Consider the following 25,293-nt stretch of genomic DNA (forward strand, 5'->3'; position numbering starts at 1 on the left):
AATACGCGTGAGTAAACCGTTACATCATTTAATAACCAGCTGAAATACCGATGGATGTTATAAATAAAAATCTTTGAAGATAATTTGTGTATGAATGTCCTTGGTTTTATTATAGCGAAACCAGAGAAAAGTGTAAATATGTACATAAACGCTAAAGCGTTTTATGACCTCATTAAAGTTTATAGACAACTTCATAAAATTTAAATTTTGTAGTATAGTACATTCACATAAAAGCTTTGCAAGGATTTGACATTTTCTTATTAATTTGGGACTATTACAACTATGCGCCTAGATCACGTGCTTGAAATACTTAGATGTTCTAAGAAATGTAATCCACTGAACTTCTTTATAAATAGTGTTTTATGTATTAACAAAAAAGTGTTCGTTGAGTTCGTCCCTGGGCTTCACCCCACGTAGTATTCGCATTGCGTCCGCACGAAGGACGCAGGAGCACGGCCGGGACAGATGCGCTCGAGTAAATCGTGATCCGAAATTCCCTCCTCCACCCTCGTGCCCCCCACACATTGCTTTTATCGACACCCAGTATTGTGTCAGCATAATGGTAACACATGGTAAGGAGGAAAGCGTACGAATGTTTTGAATGACAATGAGGCACTTGAGTTCCTTCTGTGAAAATTGTAAGGTGGCGGCTACAGAATTCTGAAGTATTGTATAGAGCGATTCCACTTCATGTTTCATTTGTTAGTCGGCTTTTTGTGAGTGTGTCACGAATATGCAAGCTGCGTAAATTGGCGAAGCTATTTTTACGGTTCATTTGATAAGGTATTCTGTATTATAGTGATTACAGAAGGTTGTAGCTTCCGCTGCGATGTCGTCGTAAAGGCGTTTGCACATCGGTCACGCGCGGCTGAGTGTCGGTCAGTGGCGTGTCGGTCCCACGTCGCGACACGGTCCGCGAGCCAAGCGCGAACTGCTGATGCGCTTTCTAACGCTCTTGGATATTGGCCATGCGTGTGATATTTTAATATACAACAAATTGCATGAGAAGGAATGGGTATCAAGTTCCGTGAAATTTTACATCGCGTGCATAAATCAAGGTTAGATAGTAGACGTTTGAGTGGTGGTAAAACACGAGTACAGTGAACGGTGGCAATAAAACATTTATTTTTTAATATATAAATTGAATTAAATTGTATAAGTATTAAATAGAAATATTTTTCAACATCTATTTTTAATCGAATTACTGAAACCTGCGGTAACTGACATACATGAAATGCAGAAATCTCCTATAGACAGGTAATCAATGTCAAATTGCCCTCACTTATTTCAACTACGTTCACAAGCAAGCAGATTGACATAATTAACTCATTTAAGCTGTAGTTGTCAAGCGCTGTTGGAGTGACGACACGTCGGTCGCAGTGCAGACCCGGCGCAGCCTATACAAAGGCCGAGACACCTTAACTGATTCCATTGTGTAACTTCTGTACCGTAGCGTGTGAGCCTGATATAATTATTTTAATATGGAGTGTTATGCGCAATAGTTTCCGTCACTACTACACGCAGTTTCGCATGAATAATCTTCAATAATTAGTTAACTTTTGCGTATAACCATATAAGGTTGACTGAAGCTTAAAATAAAAAATATTAAGATACATACGAAACATAATTAAGTATTCATTCTGAATCATTCTTACCAAAAAGACAAAAAATGCCAATATTTAAAACAGGCAAAGTATATTAAAAGAATAAGAAAATAGACGTGGCAGTACATCTTTCCAAAGTCAGTCAAGCCTAAAGAAGATTGAAGAAAACATCACAACAGATCTGATAGAAAAACTTACAATACGGTGCACCTACAAAAAACCGATTGAAGAGAGAAAAAAACGTATCTCGTCTTTCTTACGTGAGTTCACCTAATAACGAAGCTTACCGGTTTAAAAGCGAGATTCCAACGGCCAACAAAAAGCGCGGGCTAATAAATAAAATGTATCAGATGCGAGTCATCGTGCCGGCCAACGGAACGGTCACGGCCGGTGCGTGTCACGGGACGTGACGCTCCCGCACGCGCCACGCTCCGCCGCCGCCCAGCCAGTGTGAACACGCCTCTAGTTTTGCATAATCATTTCTAAACTACTATTTACACGTTTTTGTATTCTCTTTACAGGTACGCCGATACGAAGGTCATCTATCGCAGTTCTTGTCTTGAAATTCAAAGATATATACAGACTTTACAGTACAGGATGCAGATACATTTCGAAGATTTATACATAAAATAGTATCTTGCGTTATGTAGCTGTAGCTAAAAAGAACCTATGCTAAAATAATATTAAAATTCATAAAGTGATGGATTCGCCGTAATTCTTTCATAAAGCAATCCGGATTTGAAGCAAACGATTTCATTACAATGTCGAGTACCTGTACCTAAGTAATAATACAACAAAAACAAAGGACAACAATCTCTTAAAACCTGTTTCGTACACAACCGGCACAAACGGATCTCGACAGCGTCTAAACCTCGTGACTTATGATCGTGATTATGAAACTAACCATAATGTTCAAGCAATGACAGTAAAAAAACTGGCCCGAGCTACGGACGTCATCACGATGTAATTCGTTAAACCCACACGAGAGGTGGAATTCGTTGAGCAAACGCTTCCCGTGTACAAACCGCTCCGTTCGTACGATAACACGATAAAGTTGACAAGCCTGTGATAACGTTGTCTGTAACAAACAGTTAATATCACATGAGCATGCAACATGCGTCACTGGACGGATTAACTTGAGTACTGTCGAGTGTTCCGCGAAAATTGACATATAATAGGATGATTACAGCGGATATTGATGGAAAATAGCACAGGGCCGGCTGAGTTCCACTATTGATCGATCGGCAATGCGAAGGCTGACGCAAGGACGACGGCTTCCATAACACTCTATTAGTTATTACCCTTTAATGGATATTGAACTATCTGCCAATGCAACCTTTACAATCGACTTGTAAACCAGTTCGTGGGTTTGTGGATTATGATCTATTCTGCTATAGCTATGTGCATTCAATGTTTAGCTTTAAGTATTTAGTGTAGAGGTTAATGCAAAGATCTTATGACAGTCAGATAAAGCCTACCGTAAAATCTTAAAGAAATAAGTCTAAATCTTTGTTCACACATAAGGTGCTATTATTTTCTTACATAATAAAACACAAAGTTTTACATAAAGCAGCTATTTTTATAACGTTACAAATAACCCATCGCTCAACTTGCACTATCTGTGTGGTTTGTTGTAAAATGCAAGAAAGATTAAATACCTTAGAAGCAACAGCACTTATAATAAATTTAACTCATATGCAAACATGGGCTTATCTGATAGTAGGAAAGTATTTATCTAATCAGCGTATGAGTCTTTATCATAAGGAGTAAGACCAATGATGCTACGTATCGCCGCCGCTGAGAATGTGTTTACGTAAAATACTCATTAGAGATATAGATGACTAAGTTCGGGTGACAAAAGATACGATGTTGTATAACTATACAAATACTAAAGTGCGAACACAAATAAATAATTCTGTTGGCCCACTTGGACCTGTACCATGATGAGTCAGGAGTTCTTTGACAACTTGTATTTCCTCCTTTCTCTAGACATTAATGTGAGAGAAGTTTTAGGATAATATCAGGGTTATAAAGTATGAATATAAAAGGGTTAAACCAGGCCATGTAAGGAAGTTTAGATGCATACATTATAGTTGTTTTAAGATCCTTAGAAACCTAACTTAACTATTTTAAGAAATTGTTAGAATGTGGTAACAAAACAATTTTATTTTAACCACAAAATAATAACACGAATAATAAGAATTCGTTTAAACCTGGTCAAGTTTACAAAACACGTAGTAATGTGGACGTGGGTAATGTAGGAGAGGTTGATTCCGCAGCGCGCGGACGAGAAGTGGATGAAATAAAAAAGAAAGTCTAGTTACCGTTCGTCGACCCACATGGCTAAGCCGGCGAGGCGGCGAGGCGAGCGCGGCGGCCGCGGCGCGTCGCCGCACCAGCGTACGTGACTCGGGATAAAAACGAAATTGAATTGCCCGAGAAATGACATCCAATGAATTTTGATACAACACATACGTATTATGCTGACAGTTTTATGACTGACTACGTCTTACTCATAAACATATACGTTAGAAAGTCTTACAAGAAGCCTATTTTACATGGAATAACGACATCGCGAAGACATTGAAATGATGCATAAGGTGGTAAATAAAGCAAGGCACTATATTATGCTTCTGGTATACAGTGCATGCTCAAAATAACACAGCTTGCAAGGTACAATTAGTTTATCTGGCGTACCTATTTAATAATATGATGGCCGATACCAAATAGTGCCAGTAAACTGTTTACTGTAAAAGAACATTCACTACGTATCGTATAGTACTTCTCCCAGAGGCCACACAGGGATCTGCTTTAAACATTAACAACCAGAATCATGGCCAGACCATACAAATACGAGCATTAAAGTTTTAAATAGCACCGACCGATTACTTTTAAACCGATACAAGTTTAAACCAGGCCAAAAAACATGCTAAATTAGACATCGGAGCTCGGAACCAATTGAGAGCTGTAAATCCTAATTAGGTCTGTTCCACTTAAACGAGTTCGCTATAATTAGAAAAAAGTACCTAAGGCGAAAATACTAAAACAGTGTGTATGTGATGTTGTAAAGGTACTAAATAGTGCCTTCATAGATAAAACAATATTTTGGGAATCTTGGTAAAGTTTTATTATATGTGTCATCAGAGCTTTCAAAAATATTCAACTCACTACATCATTGCAGGTGCGCTAACTAGTTTGATTGCAGAATTCTGGGAATATCACCACTATTTTTGACTTCACGGTATTCTGCGAAGCAAAAGCAGGTGGCATAAAAACCAATGTTAATACAAAAATATTACATCATGGTTTACTAGAAATCTCCGTAAACAGACCTTCAATCTAGTCCACCAATACATTAAGACCTGCATCATTCTGTCGTAATGAAACTTTAATAGCTCTATTGTATTACATATATGACTGCTGTCCGTGCTAATTCACCATGAAAACGTCTGTATTTTTAAACTTCTTACTTTGAACTGTATTAAATTGTAGAGTGAACTTTGTAACAGTGGTATTGAGCAACACCGACTGTCGATGCCGGCCGGCAGCGGGCGGTATGCCACGATAGCTTGGACTACGATCACCATGGGGATCATTGTCCGCGTTAGGCACCTCCGAAGGCAAGGCCTTACCACGTCGCTTCTGACGTCGAGCTGTTAGAAAGTTGCCTGCTTGCGTCACGGCGTCGCGGGGTCGACGACCGGCGCACGCGTCGCTACAGGGCTGACACTCACAAACCTGGTCTATCAAGTCGACTGTTGAAGCAATCGCATAGTAGGAAAGGTTAGTTATTAGGGACACATTTTTTTTTTCATTATAAATACATGTATTACTTTGCCATTTTAATTGAGGATGCACTTAAACTTTAATTACTATTGTTATCAAAACTTAGGTACGCAACAAACTAGATGTTTACCTCTTTACAATCGCACAGTTGGTCTTAATTAAAATATTATTTACTCTTGTTAAAAGCATTATAACAAACACCTTGATAAGACCTTATACAATTATATGTTAAGTCTGGTTTTCCTTGTGACTAATTATGTATTTATTCTTTAGTTGCACTTACATTTTGTAACTTTATAAAAAAAACTACAACAAACTGAAACTAAAGACTTATTGATAATGTACTTTTGCATAATACTTAGGAAAAACATTCATATTCCCACTTGAATATTTTCTAAACCTATCCTAACTGCCCCTTTAGCCTGAGATACCTATTTTCTCAGGCTTTAGGGGTAGTTAGGACCTTGAAGTTAATCCATATGGAAATTAATTAAGGTTAATATGAATAATGAGAAGAGATAGGTGTCTCGTGATGTCAGCCCTACAGCAGTCACGTAGCGTCAACGTAGCGACCTCGTTCGCGTCGCGTCCGAGCTCGCTTCCCGCCGAGCAGCCGCGCTGTTCTGAGCCACCAGCTGTTTCACTAATTATAACAACAAAACAACATGCAAACCTAATGCACTGTCACGTAACACACAAATTAAATGGACTTTGACACCATAGCCAGCCAGATTTGGCTTAAATACTTGTTAAACGTGGTTAAAAGTCAACGTTTATCGTTAAGGCTTATCCCGAAAGTTTGTGGATGATGCAGTATTGGTATATAAAGAGTAAGACATGATGTGTAGTTATGGGTGTGTTTTCCTAAGATTCAGGCATAAGGTATGATGGAATAAACTTATGCTGGCGATTGTGAGACATCCATGGTATCTATGTGTTAACAATAATGATGGATCTTCTAATCAAGTAAACTCACGGCATCGATTCTAATAAAGATTAGCTTTACACGGTCGGTAGCACAGATAACATTGTTGCCAACACACAATTCATGCGTGACCCACTTTAATCATTCATTATACAAGATATTATCATTTAGTCACATGACATCAGATTCTTGACAATACTTATCATATCTGCCAAAAGTGTAAGATACGAAGCTGTTGTTGATAGCCGCAGGGAAACTCATTGTTTGAAATCAAGTTATTTGAAATCTGACAATTGCCATATCACGCCTTTCGACGGATCGTAGATATTGTAGTGCTCTACGCTATACTACGCGTACTTGAAATATACTTGAATAGCGTTAAATGAACTGAATCAAAAGGAAGTCAAATCATCAACAAACCATAGAAGAACTATAATAAAATTGATTTAAAACAGAACTGAGAACCTGCTCTGCTGCTGCTGCTCTGTTACCTACAACATTAAAATGTATATTCTTAAGTTGATCATCTTAGTAACAGAGCAGTGCTCCAACGGCAGCCAAGTTTTGTTACACACAAACTTGATTCAGAAACTGGCTTGAGCCACCGACACGCTAGCCACATACTTGGAGCAACTAGCATACCTTTCTCTTTTGCCAGTAATTCAGTTCCTTTCACGCACTTAAAAATATCTACAATCCTGCTTCAAACCAGTCTATCGAGACACATGAAAAACCCACATGATCAACAGCTTACTGCTAAAATACTGACTGGTGTGTAGGGGTAATAGGGGTCTCGTATATTTTGTGGTATAAGACAAGTATCGCCGGTTCGACGGCCGGCCTTAGCCCAGTTGAGTGACGTGAAGGGGCCCCAATCATGCTCCCCACTAAATGCCACGCGCTGAGAACGTTCTCAGAGCTCGAAACGCTTGTAGTTCAATGAAATAGGGTCAGAGCGACACGGTTGTGTGAATGCATGTTTTATCGACGTACACGTGGGAGATAGAGCAGGTTTACATTTTTTTTTCTTTACTTTTATGGTATGTTACTTGGATTAGGAAATCGTGAACGTGCTGATAGAAACAGTTACACCAAGCCGGTATATAATAGTTACAAAAACCATTTATTGGTACTTGGTGGTCGAGTCACATAACTGACCTAAGTCTGGAGTCTAAAGTGTATAAGCTTCTGGAACGCTAATATTTAATGGTAAGTGTTGACACGGAACTTTGTAGAGACGATGGGCATAACAAATATATGTTTAACAAACTTGATTCGCAAGAAGCAAACTGGTCTGTGATTTAAGTGGCGTACGATTTCTAAGCACCAAGGAAATTACATAATGGTATGGTAAATATTACGCAATGAATGCTTAGCGCGTCCAAGTGTGTAACGGTTCGCTAACAGATGAGAGGAAAGGCAAAGGTTGGTGCATTTATCGCCTGTCCTTATGTAAGCAGAGAAATTGTATGCTTTCAGTAGATTACAAATTATTTGCATACTTGGGTACACTGCACCACGATGCCAACCAGTTTCTTAACAATTTTACTTCCTTACTATACAATACATTTTACAAAAAAAGGGCATCTCTAATAGTTAAACCTAAGCTTTCAATAGTAATAGTAAATAGTTTTTAACAGTTTCGCACCGTAAGTCACCAAATCCATGTAATTCAAATTCTGTAATCAGGATGATATCAAGTTACAGGTATTACGAAACCGCTGGAAACATCTGATAAACAGTCGAAAGCTGCGATACCTGATATTGGAAACCGGTGAACAAGGCGAGTTGAGAAAGTCACAGTTTTAGGAGTTGACTGTATGACTTGACTCTACAAACTACATGATGATGGATTGCGAAACTCGACGTGTCACTGTTTATGCGGGTGTCGTATCTATTTGCACTTCGATACACTGTAAAGGCAGTAGCGCTGACGACTTATCAAATATTTATTCTTGTAGTACTTATAACTACAAGCGTCAAATTCTTCTTTCCCAAATAACATTCTATGATTTTTTCCTGATTCTTTTCACTGGTATCCCGGCATTCCAAAAGACGTCTTACTGAACTCTGTTAAAGCGGAGAGTACTCAATCAGAACTAATGTTGTTGTCTTTCGAAGCAGCGATTTGGAAGTGTATTATATAATAATTACCGATACCATAAACGTACTACCTTTAATAGATCATGATAACACGCAGCTGCTATAATTACCTCACTTACATAAAATATTAAACCAACTACCTACACTCATTCATGGCACACTGAACAGTGTATACAGATAACATTTTACCTTGGAACTTGTCCTACGTTTTATTTTCCTTATAGTGTTCAGTTAACGTTCAGAAGTTATTAATTTAATTTTTATTTCGACGTTATATACTATTCAGTTGTTGTGAAGAACATTATTAAATATGAAATAACAACGAAAAAAATATACTTTAGTACTGACTGACTGACTGCTAGATACAATAGGTTCAGTTTCATATAAAAGGGAAAATGGGACTGAACGACAACTGGTCGAAAATATGAAAAAACTGATTCTGAACACTAGTTGCTTAATTGTGAAAAAGTTTGGAATCTAAATCCTTAGTTTATTATTAAGTTAGACATTTGCGTTCCACGTCCAGGTATTGAGTAACATTAAGTGGTGGTTTCTTTCCAGAATAATATTTTCAGAATACAATACAATTATAGTCTATAATGATGTTTATACGCAAATAGAAACTTGGTCGTGGTTATTACAGTAGCAGGTACTGTATTGAGTCATGTTTGACCTTGGCAAAGACAAAGAACGCACTATTGTGCGGGACAACAAACAGTACCTCCGATAAAAGTCTACCTAAACAGGTAGCGGCGAACGTGTTGTGAATTTATATTGTATTTGCGAGAACGTTCAAGTATTCGTGAATTAATGAAGGAAGGTGGTCTCTATGATAACGAAGTAGAACAAAGGAATCTGGTGTGAGCTACTGTGCTTGTATTGATCACGGCACACACGGTTTGTATGTCGGCTTGACGTACAAATTAAAGGATGTTTGATGCACATGACAAGCGTCATAAGCATATAGCATTCCCTAAGGGGTGCGCTTCATTTGATACAAGGGGAGCTAGAAGGGAAAATTAGTATACACACGCGGAAAGTGATTCACCAAATTAATACTTTAAGCATACAATATGAACGGTAACGAGTATCTAATTAACTTTTATGTAATTCCCAATCTATATTATCCTAGAAAACACGCTGTTCTAAGTTGAAATATTATTTCGGGCAAATATACCAAATCCACAACGAATATAATGTTTTCTTGATGCTTTAAAGTACCTACTCAAGAAGTCGTTATGTAAAGACGCCATTTATCACATACAAACCACATGGTTTTATGTGCTATGAATCAGCGAGCTAAAACATTAGGGCCTTGTCTCACTTGAGTGTCAGTGTCAGTGATCAGTGTTCGCCGAGTTATTCTTCGAACGCACAACGCTGTATGAACTATATTAGTTGCAGACCTTGTTAAGATGTATTAGACGCCACTTAGTGCTGGACAGAAGGAATTTGGACCTACTTTCATACGGATGCATAATTCAATACATTGCCTGCAGGCATCTGAAGTCAAGACATGCGAGGACGCAATTTAATGCGTCTGTCTGATTATATAATTACAGCTTCTGGACAACATAATGGATGTTTATAGAGAGGTTAGCGTTTGCCGCGGTTTGCCTTAGGATCGAAAATGAGTGACATAGGCTCAAATTGCGGACACCCAATTGCGGCATAAGTCTCGAAGCTACTCGTAGATCGTAATCGTTACATACCGCAATATTTACAATACATTATTTAGTCCTACAAGACGGATTATTTAGATTCCTACCTCATGTTTGCAGGTTATTCGTGGCGCGTTCGTCTGAGTGTGAGAACGCCCTTACATCGTGACCATCAATTAACTGGTATGTATGTAGTCTAAAAGTAATGTACACAAAGCATTGTAGGAAAATCACGCAATCAGTGTGCAATGTCAGATGTTACGTAACTTAACTAATAGTATGTGTAGTTATCTATCTAGTCTCTAGGAGAGGAATCTAATTGGACAGTTCTGATTTTGCATAATGCCAGCTGAGTTATATTTTGGTACATTTTTTCTGCAACAGCGTTCTATCCATCTCTCTTATCGGCCCAGAGATGTAAATGGCCTTTAAATAGGAATACATTCAGAAGACGCAAGAACCATACAAGTATTTTAGCAACTTTGTTATGGATAAGTATATTTCAATTAATAATTTTTAAGTTCCATGCAGCCCGGAACAGAGAATCATGGAAGGATTTGTCTAGCAGTGGGACGCAGTGGGCTTGATAAAAAAAACAAAAGAAACTCTTCGATAACAAGACCTTATCACACTTCACAATTTTTTTTCGGTAAGTCATATGACTTAAGACTTCACATTGCTATACATTTGATTTAAGGGATTTGGTCTGCGTTACATTGTAGGTAAGTGGTAGGTAGGTAAGTGGAAATGTCACTTGTTTAGTACTTGAATAAATTGAGAAAACCTACAAATACCAGAATTAGGTAAATGTAGCCCAACGGTTCTGATTCCATGGTTAACGAGATTTAATATTAGCCGAGTACGGTGATGCAAGCGCAATTAATTAAGTGCGACTTCTAACACATACACATAACGTTTTCAATAATGTTCCGCGCACTGTGTTATAATAAATACACTTTAGCGCAGCTAATATTAAATTATTCAATTAGTAAATATTGCCAGGGCTTCTAAGTTAACTATTTTTGCATAATTTTGCCTATTAATAGACTACAGTTAAAATATTTTCTATAAGAATTCTTCAACCACGATTTATATATCTGACATTTTTAGCAAGAATGATACACAAAAAGAGTTTATAGCATTTGTAATTTTATTGACATAAAGAATATCTTCGATAGCATAAGCAACATTTCCATTTGATATGATCGGCAAAACTCCGCATCACACAATAAATCACTGAACAATGGCGTCCAAGGCGGAACGATTGCCTTTGCCTCAGCTCGTGCAATGTCATTGTCAAGGTCGCCGCGATAAGGCATTCGTCACATCGCCACGTTTAATTGCATTCCATCGATATCGCGCGTTGCATCATCGCAACGTGATGTTGGTGAAATGTGTTTTTTTTACTGCCTCAATTTATGTTCGGTCATTTTCTCTGCTTCACAGATTGGTCACGGTATTAGAACAATCACCTTCTATGATCGATTGTACATTTCTGTTTCATCGTCAACTCTTTTTTTTACCTGTATTTCACTTTCCTTGTTTTATATATTTTTCTTCAATTAAATATACCTCGTAGGTAACTAAGACATGTAGCTATACCTGTTAGTACCATATAAGTACATAAACTACATAAGTGTACCGCCGCAGAGTACGTTGGGCCCTTACCGGTCACGTTCCTTAAATGGACAAGCACAGGACGAGAACTGGTGATTGCAACACCTACTAGCGCAGCTTTCCTATAAGATACAAGGTTTTTGTAACCATACAAATGTACAATATAGAAAAATATAATATTACATTGGTACAAAAAAAAGTTAATCGCCTTAACGTACACGTGTGTAGTGTAAGTAAGAATATGTTGCAGCTAAAGATGATAAAATAAAACAAAAGGAATAAAATAACATCTTAATTAATTTCTAAAGATGAACCCAATATCCTGTAACCCGTAACGCAATTCGTGGAATTGGAAATCAGAATTTTAATATTGTATAGCTAGATACTATTGTATGCTACGGTGTGCCACGGTATTGTATAAATGGCAACTGCTATAACCACCATGGTGGTTGACATGTGGGTCCAAAACATTTAAACAAAGACATATTGGATCGCCACGCTAAGAAGAAAAAACTTAACGAATAAATGTATAGAGTTATTATTCCAAGCCTTTCTAATGTAAATATAATGTAATAACGTGCTGAAAGTCACCTTCAGCAGCGGTGTTATGTCATAGATTAATAGCGCATTCCAATACCGATCCATGTGTTGCGTTCGATACGGAACAGTCACCTGATACGCTTGTGTTGGTTACTTGTGTTACATACTGTTTCTCTGAATTAATAAATAGATTTGCGAATATTATGTCCTCAGTTATTTGTGTATTCTCTACCTTTGTATAAACAATGAATGTTTCAGTTTTACTGTTAAACACATCTTGTTATTTCTGTATAGCCGTTGGTTGACTGGAAGATAATGCCTGAGGTATTAAGTACACCTTTGCAAAACTTTCATGTTTAAAGAAAATATAAAAATCTAATTAGAAAAAATTCGAAGATAATAACTTTAAAAAAACGAATCTTATCGAATCCTAATATGACGTAAGCGAATGGGGATTAACTTTATCATTATGGTCTTATTTTTAGTCGAACTTAACACACGTTAATAAAGTATTGAAAGCCGACAATTATCTCAACATTGATAACATAACGTATCAGAACACTGATAAAGACATCACGTAATTATTTATCTTACATGGACTGACACCCCTAAAAGATAAAACTCTACGTGATAAAGTTCAACTCCTGGATTCAAATACACGATTAGAAAGAAAGTATATTATCTCAGTTGAAGTCACACCTAGAATATACTCGTATAATGAGTTTTCATTTAGAAAATTTCTTAGGTATTATGATGCTCTATTCTTTTAATAATATTTGCGTGGCATTGAAACATAATAACCATTTCTTAAATATCTGAACACCTTTCTAAACAAATGAAAACGAGAATGGTGCAGCTATCAAAATTCTGAGAAGTTTTCACCATAGCACGTACACAGATAATACTGTATGACCTTCCACCAGAAAGCGCCAAGAAAAGTGTCAATATCTACACCCACGTAAGCCTGAAGAATACAAACACCTCATTAACTAAAAGAACAATCGAAATAGAAATCAAAAGGATATTTAATGGCCGCGTGACGCCGTGATCCGATTATTAATATCCCGTAGACGAATCATCTCGGAAGTCAGATTACAACGTGGAAGTCGAGATAGAACACACCGCGAATATTAATGTAGTTTACGCAACCTTCTGCGGGTTCAGCGATTGAATAATTAATTACAACATACACCATTCCATTAGTATTCCGGTCGTTTTTGCAATTAAGATGCACATAGGCGTTGCTATTATCAACCGAGACCTGGACTCACTTGAAAGTATTCGTGGGGAAAGCCTTTATACCAGGCTCTTTGATGTTTAGGCGTAAATAAAACTCAGAAACAAATTGTATAGAACACTTTGTTAGGAACGAAAACAAAAAAGGTTCCGAAGCCCGTTAAATTATTTTCCTTTCCTGTTGAATAACTTGTCGACTGAACTAACGATGATATTTTTAACTGAACTCGACTCTAATGATGCCTTCAAGTACGCGTTGGCCACTTAAGCGAAAAATTTTCAAACAGCAGAAAACGTAGCGCAACAATGTATTTAACGCTTAGAAACGAGGTTTTGTGAATGAGGAGTCACGAACAGTTTCCTTCTAGCCAATCCAACACATACTACTCCAGTTTGAGCCAAGTAGTTAGTTTTTAAAGTAGTTTGTTCCTTGGGTTTTGATAACCTGCATAAAATGTTTAATTGCTAATATATACACATGTTTCACACAAACTAAAACTAAGTATAAATAAGCTTCCAATACCACTTAATTGCCAATTTGAAAGCATGCAACGTGCTCTGTTCCATATTTACGTCCTGATCTAAAAGCTATGAGAATTCTACTATCGGAGAAGGCGATCAAGAATTCTCAAGTTACAGTGAAAAAACTCGACTGTATGGATTGGTCTGGGTGGTGGAGCCCACAATAATTGTCAGTCCGGCGGGCTGCTATCGCCTATCCAGCTACGTGAAGATGTTACAAACCGTTTATTGGTATTCCCCTCGACTCGGTCGGGGCGCGATTATCATTGTAAATGTACTCGTACAGGCAGACGTGAGATTTTTCTTCGACGATTGTGTAATCAAGAAAAAAGGCCGGTATTGTTACAGGAGAGAGTTTATTTGTAATACACAATGTCCCAAAAATATTTCTCATAGAACAAAATGTAATCTTCAACTATACTTACAACTGGCTTTTACAAAAAAATGCATTCCTGATCAATGAAGATTAAATTTTCTGTCTACTTCATAACAATAAACCATGGCATAAAAGTACGCGTCCATAGTGCAGCAGTTTTTAAAAAATGTGCGTCATAAAAATCGCAAAGTCGCAGAACTAGCGAGTGCCGGCTCGTCTATTTTCACTACATGTACGAATGTAAATCGAGTTGCGGGAGTATCCTCCACCGGCCGGCTCTGGCGATGGAATAACAATTTGCGAGCAGACGTGCAACTACTAATTGTGTCTGTAGCCTTGCCATACTAGCTTATTGTGTTTCAGTTGCGAAATCAAACTACTGTCAGTACCAGACTAGATGGTTTGTTTTAGGTTCTATGCAGAAAGCTTGATCTAACAAACTGTCTTCATAATTCATTGGGCATTCATGTTTAATGTACGAATAATATTATTTTTGCAGACATGTCCGGGCATCTTAAAATTGTCAATTCTGAACAAATTTTATGAAACTGGATAGTTTGTTTGTTTGATCGTGCTTATTTAAGATACTAGGTACTGGTCTGATTAGCAAAATCTTACAGTTTTAGATAGCTCATTTATTGAAGAAGGTTATACCATCAGGTTATGATTAATAGGAACAGAGCACTAATTAAATATGTTATAAAAACGGGGAGAGATGCGTTCTTTCTAAAACTAGTAACCCGATTACAAAATTTCCTAACTCATATCTTCATAAACACGCAGACGAAGTAGCGCGCAACAGCTAGTATTATATACAAGTAATGCGTAGGAATTACGAAATTCATGTCTAGGCACACGAAAGCAGCACATTTGTCTTAGCAAATTTTATGTAAGTTAAGCCGTCACTTGTCAGCAGAACACTGCATTAAAGTATACACGAGCTGGCCGTTAATCAAACACTGTGACAACACACATAAAATGTTTCTAATACCTCACATTTATCAAGGCATAATAAATTGTATAATATCCGAGCAATGTTAGAAATGTCTAGAAACGTGGTTCATGCAAGAGGGTTGATAAGGTTAACGATGTTTTTACTGTTGGCTTTGAACTTGGATTTTTCAATGTTATCAAATCGTTATTCACGGTCTTTCTATAAAGTGAACATTTCAATAATAATGCGGTAACTACGACACACGCCGGCCATATGTTTCAGGTACTTGTTGAGAAATAATGCAATATCGAGAATATTTTATAGTCCTATTTATATCTGTTTCCATATTTACGTTGACATTAATACAAAACAAACACATAAGTATCAGCTGCTTGTCAGACCTTGTATGGGAGACTGCATGAAAAGACTTCGAAACTTGTTAGACTTTATAGCGAGTACTGTCATGGTAACTTATTTACATGCAATATTTAACTAGAAACACCATAACACGTATTTTTATGTCAGAAATATTTTCCCTAAACTCATGTAATTTGAAACACGTGCAAGCGTACTTTACTTGATAATTTCACGCATGTATTTTGACATCACAACGGAATCACTAATTGTTAACAAAAAAATGCACAAGTAGAAGTATATTCTTTTCTCTACACATTTCAATTTTGTGCTTATACGAAATGTATGTAGGTATATAATTTTGTTTTTGATCATATTGGGTATGCTTCAAGGCACAGCGATTAGACCATCCGCCATAACTAGAATGCCAAAAGTGGCATTCCTGTGTTGCGAGCGGCCGGCAAACCTGCACGTGTCGTGGTCGGATCGTTACGCAAACTGGCGCGATCAAGGCCGCGCCAGCTATCACTGAACATTTCGCGCTTGCAACACGCGAACGCACTCCATTATATTCCATGTGTGATTGAATAGAACTTAGGTGGGTTTGTTATAACTACGGACTGGGTTTGTAAATCATTATTATTTAGGTGTTCGATATCCATTTCAATTTCACGTGTTTCTATTAGTATATTTATTTGAACAAATTAGTAACCCATATCTTGTCAATACAGTAACGACACTATACGATAATCTTCGATTAAGTTACGTCTTGTGAGGATTGTACGTAGTGTTACACAGAACCGCAAGTAATAAAGCTATATGGATAGAAAAGAGTAAAGAAGATTACAAGTGAGTACCTGTACAGGTCAGCTGAAAGCGGCGCACGTTGACTGTTTCTCATTACTTTGTCAGCCTCGGAAAAGTTCCTGAGCACGTGAACCGAGGACGTGATCTTAACATTTCGCGGAAAATTGCCAAAATCCTCTGGAGAGTTGACATGGAAGCCAACATTGCCGCTTACATGAAAGTATACCAGTATCCCGAGGTGCGCACTAGCCTACGAGAACTCTCAGAGAGATTCGTGCTCGCGCATAAACTAAAATATAATTAAATTAACTCAGCGTCGGAGAAAGCTCTGGAAAGCTGACCTTTGAAAAGGATCTAAAATGACGCCGGTGCATATGAAACTTGTATGTTTTAAAATTAAAAACTAATCGTTTATACCAAAAGTAAAGGAGAAAAATATTTAATAATTATGACCATATTAAATTAATCGTAAATAGTACGTACTACCCTTTTTATTCTACAGCTAGTTAGCACTCGCGGCTTTTCATGACAAAGAAATAACCCTATTAAATTAAGATTTTTTTATAATAATATAATATAATATATCCTGGGACAACTCACACACGGTTATCTGATCCCAAGCTAAGCAGAGCTTGTGTTATGGTAACCAGACAACTGATAAACTTACTTATATATTTCTAAATACATACATATTATAGATATTTACATATTTCTATTTTCCTTTATACAAATCACAATGAAGTACGAACATTTTGAAATGTTAGCAAGTTCGACTGTTGAGTAACACGAATTTCCTGGTTTCCGAACTAAAGCCATAAAAATGCAAAGTTGAAGGTTTATTAAAACTTTAATAAAAAGTTAGAAAAAACAAACATGCGGTCGGGAGCGTGAGTGGCTCCGCTTCTCGTTACTTCCCAAGTCTCACTTAACGTTTTTATTTCCTGTTGTTCTGCTCGGATATTATAATTCACAAAAACATGTTTCGCGAACTATAAAGATGCTATTTTAGATTTGACTATAAAAAAAACAAGATCACAAAAACAAGGATAGCATAATCATTTAAATACTTCATTTTCTAAGTAAGGTAACAGTAACACAACGTTGAATTTCAATCAGTCTCACAATTTTAAATTATACGCGTCGTAATCTGCAAACAATGAAAACTTTATGACGGTCGAACGCATGCGCACATAATATTTTCAAATTACCCGAACACGACTCCCCATAAATAAGGAAATCCATGCAAACGCTGGCCAAGGTGATGCGAGTTGTGCTGGGAGCGATGGAAGATTGCATCCGGGGTGCAGGCACTGGGAGGGGGGGGAGGGGGGGCTGGAAGCTGCGCCGGCGCAGGCCGACGACCCGGTCGGTGACCGCAGGGCGTGCCCTTCGCGCCTGTATCCATTATTGCACCTTGACTCGGCCGAGCGGTCGTTAGAAAGTTCAGATTGGCATTTCATTGAAAAAGCGTTAATAAAGGTAATAATTAAATTTTGTATTAGCAGTGCGTGCTTTGCACTTAATTTTATTCTGTTAATGCTTTTTATGTACAAATGCAAGGTCATATGTACGCATTAATTGATAAACTCGGCCACTTTAGTGCTCATTAGCACGTAAAATAATATTACACATAAACACAGTGATCTTTGTTCATGCTGTAAGTTAAAACGAATAAACTTGCAGCATGTAGGCTAGTAACCGATCTGTATCCGTACCTATACAGTTCATTCCTTGTTCCTGAATATTTCATCGATATTCTATAGCGCTGTAAACTGTGTCCCAGTTGGAAAGACATAAAACACTATCAGACAGACTACGATAATAACTGGACTCGCAGGTGGGTTCAGATAACCCGAGTGCCAGCGAAACAAGTCGTGTATCGAGTAAATGCATCTCGCTGCAGAAACAATTTCCGAGGTATGTACTTGTACTTGGTATTAGCCTAAACGGTCAAGATCGTGACTCAAGACAACTGTTAAGCAACGTTATGCAATATACATGGCTGTACAATATAGCGAGCTCAGTGCTCGACGTAGGAAGGCAGGTGGTCTCTTTAGTCCGTACTTTTAACCATTTGTACGGAGAATATTTTGATCGTCGACTTCTTTTATTTATTTAAACAGCGAATTTTGAAAAGAAACAAAGCAAGCTCCGTAAAGTAAAGTTTCAACAATAACCAAACAAAGAAAATTTAACAATGCCACCCTATAAATGTACCACAGCTAAGCAAATCTTTTCCAAAGGTATTTGCATTGCACAACAACTTCTTCATTTTTTTTCTTAATTTAAACTCACAAGCTTAATAGAAATGACTAGTATAAAGACAACGCATATCCGTGATCAACATTTCGTCGTCTACAACTTCCAACAGATTGCATCACTGAATCACTTCACTGAAAATAGCTGGTTATACCTGCGGCCTGCGGGCCTTGCCAATTTCACGAGCATGCGTCTCCCTCCAACCGAGTGACAGGTGACAGATTCTTAACACTAACATCCGTTTCTCAGTCCATAACGGCGGTGACGTCATATTCATTCAGATCGAGACGGCGTCGTCGTTGTACAACACTGGCCTAATACGGTCAATGGTTGTAAGGATACGTGCCAAGTGAGTGCGTACTCATATCAATTGCGCTAATGTGACGAGATTTATTCGAAGCAGATGGCGAGGTTGTTGCAACGTGATTTTCCATGTCAATAAAGATTAAAATAACTGTAACACTGTATTTCCCTTCACCAAATCTTCCGTTGCCAATTTCTGTTATAGTATACAAAGATTTGATTTGGCAATTGAAGATATGTATCTTTAACGGCTTCCTTCGGGTTTCTACGTGTGTAAGAAGATCGATGAATGAAATTAGGGAATATTCCCTGTTCCAGAGACTAATTTAAATTTATTTGTTTATTACAGACGTGTTCAGTTTTTTAATTGTTAACTGTGACTTATACAGGCGCACATAAGTAACACCATTATATCCTTTCGAAGAATACATTACTATTTAAATTTTAATGCTCTCCAAAATTCAAGTCTGTTTAAGTAAAAGTCTGTGTAACTTCAGACCAACAACGAGAACCAAATGCGACAAAGATTGAAAACGGATAAAAGTGGCCGTGATTAAAATAAGTTCAAGAATCAGGACACAATGTTTCGATGAGCAATGAAGCTATCACCAAGTGAATGCAATAGGGATCGACTATCAAGTGTGTAGTTACAGGAATAGCCTGGACGCGTGCCAATGCGCAGGCGCAGGGAAGTGGAAGTGACGCGCCGGACGGACGCCCGATAGCCGCGCTGATTGACACTCACTAAGCTAACAACACAGAAGTTTAATTGCAACCCATATTTGGCAATTTAATTGAATAAAATATTTGAATTTTCTATATAATAGTGGTTTTTGTGATACATGAGAACTGATTAGCCGTGGTACTGTCAACAGCCTAGCACGGAATCACTTTAGCTTCAGGTGATGAGGTACCACGAAAGCTCTTCGCAGTTATAAGATCATATTTATAAATATTATTATGTATATTACGATGGTCCTTCTGTTCATTTGTTTCACGTGACCGGCGCTGTCGATCATACTCGACTGTATGTCGCACAATTAGTGATGTAGCTCGCTAGTAAACGTGCTTCAGTCACTTAGTGTTACATGAATTGATTAGCCTATGTCAGAGATTTAAGACGCCCTCAGCGCAGCGCTAGACGCGAGCTTTAAGTTTTACATGTTTGTTGCAGACGCTTGAGAGATCACTACGATATATAATTTTAATGTTATTTATGGTATGAATAAAAGCCATTTACCGCCATTATATACTTGAAAAGATGGATAATTGAGACCATAAAATTAAATTTGAAATAATAACTTGGTTCTGCTCATTAATTATTATTAAAAACTGTACAGATTTGAGGTTCCAACTTTAAGAACACATCCAACCTCATACTTCATCTATACTATATTTAATTACGTTCACATGATTCCGTCATAAGTAACAGAATGCAGTATAGATACAAGACTGCCGTAGCTTTAGAACACACCAGTTAAAGCTGGTTCCAAATACATTTGACCGGTTTCATTAATTAGTAGGTAACATTCTCATTCAATTATAATAATTATCTCTGTTATTCAAGTGTGAGAAACAAACGACACTCATCAAAATACAATTACAAAATAAAAACAACTGATATTTCTTTTACGTGAATGGTCATACATTTCATTCATATTTTTTAAATCGCAGCTTTAAGGATCCTACTTTATATCAAACGGTTGATATAAAGAAAAACGGTAGATCTAACTACAAAAGTTTATGAAAATGGAACCATTAAAATATTTTCGAAACTTTTTCCGGTTTCAAGAATAAAAAGCGATTTTTAGCTTCCTAAATTCATCTTCAGTATAAAAGCGTGGCTTCTATCACTTCTCTCAGAAAGATCGCGAATTAAGCATTAATCAAGTTTAAAGCCACAAAAATATCATGTATCCAAACAAACAATGGGTCGCTCGCACAGGGAGCCCGGGGCTAATTACTACGGGCTGAGCTAACGGTACAGTCAGGTAAACGTAACGGGCTCTAACTGTACCGGCGGGGACCGACTGGGAGTTGGGACTGCCGGGATATGACACGAATGTGGGGTACACATCACCTGCGCCGCGACCGTTGGAAATGTGGGAACGGATTTTTATCGAAATAAGATTCCGTGACCCAGATGTTGATAAGTTTTTGTAAATATCAACTATCACGTACGTTATTTAATATTCATGTATCAAACAGGCGTTTTTATCTAGACATTTACTGGTATTGACCTTCGATTGAACGTTGATCGACGTGTGTATTTACTTTTCGAGGCATACTTAATTCATACTATACTATCAGTGGTGTTGATCACCAATGTGAGCAAATGGAATATGTTTAAGATAATATATTATATCCAATATAACTTGAATCAACAAAATTGAATTAAGCTTTAGAAATCCCAACAATTATCTCAAATATAAATTCAATGCACAGACACACGTACTATAAACATGGAGGTTCGGTTAGAATAAGATCAAAATAGTTGGATGACCAATTTATCAGAAGGTATAAATAGTGTGTCCTTGTGTTTGATAACAGCACAATACATAACAATTTAAAAATATCACTCGGATCTCATACAAAATGAGGTATATTAGAAATAATGTCGTTATAAAATTATGCGTTGAAAAATAATGCGTATTAGTGATATTTTTTAATAAAAAATGTTATAAAAACACAAAAACAGCGCATAGTGCACAATGCCTCCTGTGAGGATTGAACTCACGACCCCTGGTTTACGAGACCAGTGCTCTACCACTGAGCTAAAGAGGCGATACAATAGGTGACGAAATACTCAGCTGGGTACTACGACTGAATTACTGATATATTGTGCACGTTTTGTAGCATATATTATACGAAAAGATATTAAATTGTTATACATTTCGAATAATTAATAATGATTTTTTAAAACGTCGTTTTTAGCAACGAAAAAAAAAAAAATAGAGTCAACCAAAAATAGTCATTATAACGATGATAATTTTACTGTATTACCATCACATTCTGTTATTTTACATTAAACCTAAAATACAAAGAGAATCTACTAAAATACAACCAATACCCCAACAGCATAGACTTCCCTATGTTTTTGTTTATAAGTTTAAATTTAAAATGAACCTCTTTGCATGATAAGTAGGTTTAAAATTAGTAAATTGCATAAAATGACAGTTTAAATTAATAAAACTTATGAATTTATTATTGTTATTAACATTTAAAAACGAAAAGTGCCTGTAATGACGATTTTTCTGATAAACTATTTGGCTATTTCCACTCACCTATTAATTACTTCAGCATCTGTAACAAGTATAAATTAAATTACATTACTTTTAATTAAGGTATGAAACTGTGTAATGAGTAGCTTGCATCATTTAAAAGCAAGAAAGCACGAATAAGATTTATTTTCGTCCAATTTCGGTGTCTTTAGCGACATCTAGTGATTGTCGTCGAAACAAATTTACTGTAGTTTTCATCTTTATGCACAGATGGCGTTGACTTAACATTTTATATCACTTCAGGTTTGTTGGAATTTATTTTTTTGTGTTTGTTCTCACTGCTTCCTGGTTATTTGTATTAGAATACAATTGTGTATTTTTTTATTGTCTTAAGTTATTGAGTAAACTAGTATCAGCTTACCATCGGGCTTGAGTCCCGGTGGCTCTACTTGCACTGCCTTATCTTCAGCCACATTGCCCACATCATCCAACACTACTCCACACTTCTTATACAAATTACTGCGAAGTTTCATCAGCTTCTCCGTTTCATTGTAGGCTCTTATTTCATCCTGTAAATTAATACCATTATTATAGAATTGGTGATAGCAATTAATCCATTTGAAGTTCAGTTCAATACTACACAGATCTCACTTTGGTGGCTTTATCATTTGGGTAGTAAATGGTACAATGTTATAAAATTAATATAAGGGCTTAAGATGTTTACCTTTAAATCCTTTAGTCTTGTATGAGACCTACTAGATAAACACTCCCTAAAATGAGAACTCGACCACTTTTCACCGCTGCTAACTAATACCGAAGGAGCCGACTCCTGAACTTGAAAGTTCGAAGGTTTTTTAACTGATTTCTTAAGCTTAGTAACCGTGCGAGGCGGAGATAGCGCGGGGTCCAAAGACTTAATTGTTTTACGAGGTTTCACAACATACGATTTTCTCACTTTTTCCTGATCCGTATCTGGCACATAGTCATTCAAAACAAATGGAAGTTCATTAAAAACTCCGGAACTCACATTCGAAACAGATGGTTTCGCGCCAACTCTTACAGATGAAGGGATATCATGGCGTGTAACAAACGAATTCGATCTAAGACTGGACCGTGATTGATTGCTAACACGAGACATTACCCTATCATATCTATTGCTACGATTTCTACTAACGGAATCCATCACATTTGTTTGAAAGAGATACAGTTTACCAAATCGAGTTGTTTTGCAAACAGAACTGACACTAAGGCTTTTTTTTAATACCACCTGCTGTTTTTTTGGTTTGAAAGACTTGCCTTTTTAGCATTCTTAATTATCATGGAGTAACATCTAAAACCGTAGGTTATAGATTATTAAAATAATTTAAATGAAAGATCTGACTGCTTGATTGGATAAAAAAAAACCCCCAAAAGCGGGCGGAATTGAACCTAGATATAGTATTGTGTACCCCATCTGGATTTCTTCTTCTTAAGTATTATGTAAATTACAATCTCCTTTGGTTATTTAATATAAGATAAGATAATAATATAATATAAGTTTCCACAGAATTAGCGACTCGTTCATGGGGCAATGTACACGCTTTTACAATAAACTTCCCATAGACGTTCGTAAATTACCTAATATGAAGTTTAAAGTAATGTTTACCGAATTATTTTTTTTAATTTTCAATCTTTTTTGCTTTTATTTCATTGTAAGTATAAACTTTATGCAGGTATATGTCATTTGTAGTTTCTCAAACTGGCGATTTGAGTGAGTTTCTTTTTTTTTCCTTGCTCTGATCGATCTTTAATAGTACTTTCTTCAAAAGACTGTGACCCCTGAGTTTGTTTCGACATTTCTTCTCAGGGTAATCAGATAGGAAATGTCGACTCCAGCATTCTCAAAAAAATAAGAAGACATGTAAAAGTGATGATATATCCTACTTACAGAATTAATGATTTCATTTCATTTCATAAGATTGACCTCTTTTGTGAACTAATGTACTAATGACTTGGGTAAACATTAATAATTCATACTTTACAAAACCAGCTTATATTTTCAAATGATAATAATTATCTATAATCTAATCAATTAGCTATAACAATGATTTATATTCTAGTCTCAAAGTTATACAATGTTTAAATGCATTTATCTTAAAGCTATTTTCCAACAAGTTCATTGTGTTTCATATCATAAATAAGCTTTGCTTGATTCTGGTACTCTTCACATATAGCATTGATTTGTTTAGTCAAATTAAATACTAAGTCTTCTGAAACCCCATTCTGCTTTTTAAGTTTTTTATTAAAGTCACTTTGCACATCTTTGACAGCATCTCTACACTTGATGTACAGTGCTTTAGCATTCTTAGCGAGTGCCTCCCTATGTTCTTTAGTAACCTTAGGTACAGGAACATACAGTGTAGTGCCATCCTGTTGAGGATTAAGGTTCAGTCCAGATCCTTGAATAGCTTTCAAAGCATTTGGTATGGCTTGTGGAAAAGAGGCAAAGTTTATGACCATAGTTTTAGGATTTTTGCGAACAATCTGAGCTAATTCTTGTAACTCATAATCTTTTCCCTCAAACTTAATTCTTAAAGTTTCAATAGAGCCCGTTGTAGACCGGAGAGAAAGATTTTTTGCAAAGTCTTCCTTCATTTTATCAATAGCTGCATTGCATCTATCTTTCATTTTATCCACTGGAACAACTTCTGATATAGCAGCGACATTAATTTCAACTTTTGCACCTTTTCCTTTTTTGTCTTTTCCTTTATCCTTACTCTTTGCATAATTTCTGAATGCTGTGGTATGAATATTTGGTAGGTTGGAAACTATAATCTTGTCATTACTTTTTGAAAAGACAGGAGGAACTGTTTTTAAATAATTTATCAGCGTAGGGTACACCAGACGCTGCAACATTCTGGTTCCCATTTCTGTGAAAAAGCGTAAGTACTTGGTCTAATAACTGTAATTCACTTATTTCACGTCGAACAATAATAAGAAAAGTAACCTCAAACTTTTTATGAAAGAAGGTTTAAGCTGTCAAAGAAATCTCAGTTCTCAATTAAA

General features: G+C 36.7%; 2 protein-coding genes and 1 non-coding gene across 3 annotated transcripts in view; all 3 read right to left on the bottom strand.

Moving 5' to 3' along the window:
• Positions 1-23,502, bottom strand: part of LOC113495568 — a 74,447-nt gene extending 50,945 nt beyond the window's left edge. The window contains exons 1-3 of the mRNA XM_026874336.1: positions 22,973-23,502; positions 22,670-22,817; positions 22,312-22,330 (exon numbers count right to left, since the gene is read on the bottom strand). Of these exons, the coding sequence (XP_026730137.1) occupies positions 22,312-22,330; positions 22,670-22,817; positions 22,973-23,431 (626 nt within the window). The 5' untranslated portion in view covers positions 23,432-23,502. The remainder of the gene's footprint in view (positions 1-22,311; positions 22,331-22,669; positions 22,818-22,972) is intronic.
• Trnat-cgu lies at positions 21,740-21,811 on the bottom strand. Its single transcript has one exon. It is a non-coding gene; the product is annotated as a tRNA-Thr (tRNA).
• Positions 23,503-24,264: 762 nt separating the features above from the next.
• Positions 24,265-25,250, bottom strand: LOC113495575 (ribosome-recycling factor, mitochondrial). Its single transcript, XM_026874346.1, has one exon. The coding sequence runs from the start codon at positions 25,153-25,155 to the stop codon at positions 24,388-24,390; it is 768 nt and encodes a 255-aa protein (XP_026730147.1). The 5' UTR covers positions 25,156-25,250; the 3' UTR covers positions 24,265-24,387.
• Between the last annotated feature and the right edge of the window lie 43 nt (positions 25,251-25,293).

This window comes from Trichoplusia ni, chromosome 7 (assembly GCF_003590095.1).
Source record: "Trichoplusia ni isolate ovarian cell line Hi5 chromosome 7, tn1, whole genome shotgun sequence".
In the NCBI taxonomy this organism is placed as follows: Eukaryota; Metazoa; Arthropoda; class Insecta; order Lepidoptera; family Noctuidae; genus Trichoplusia; species Trichoplusia ni.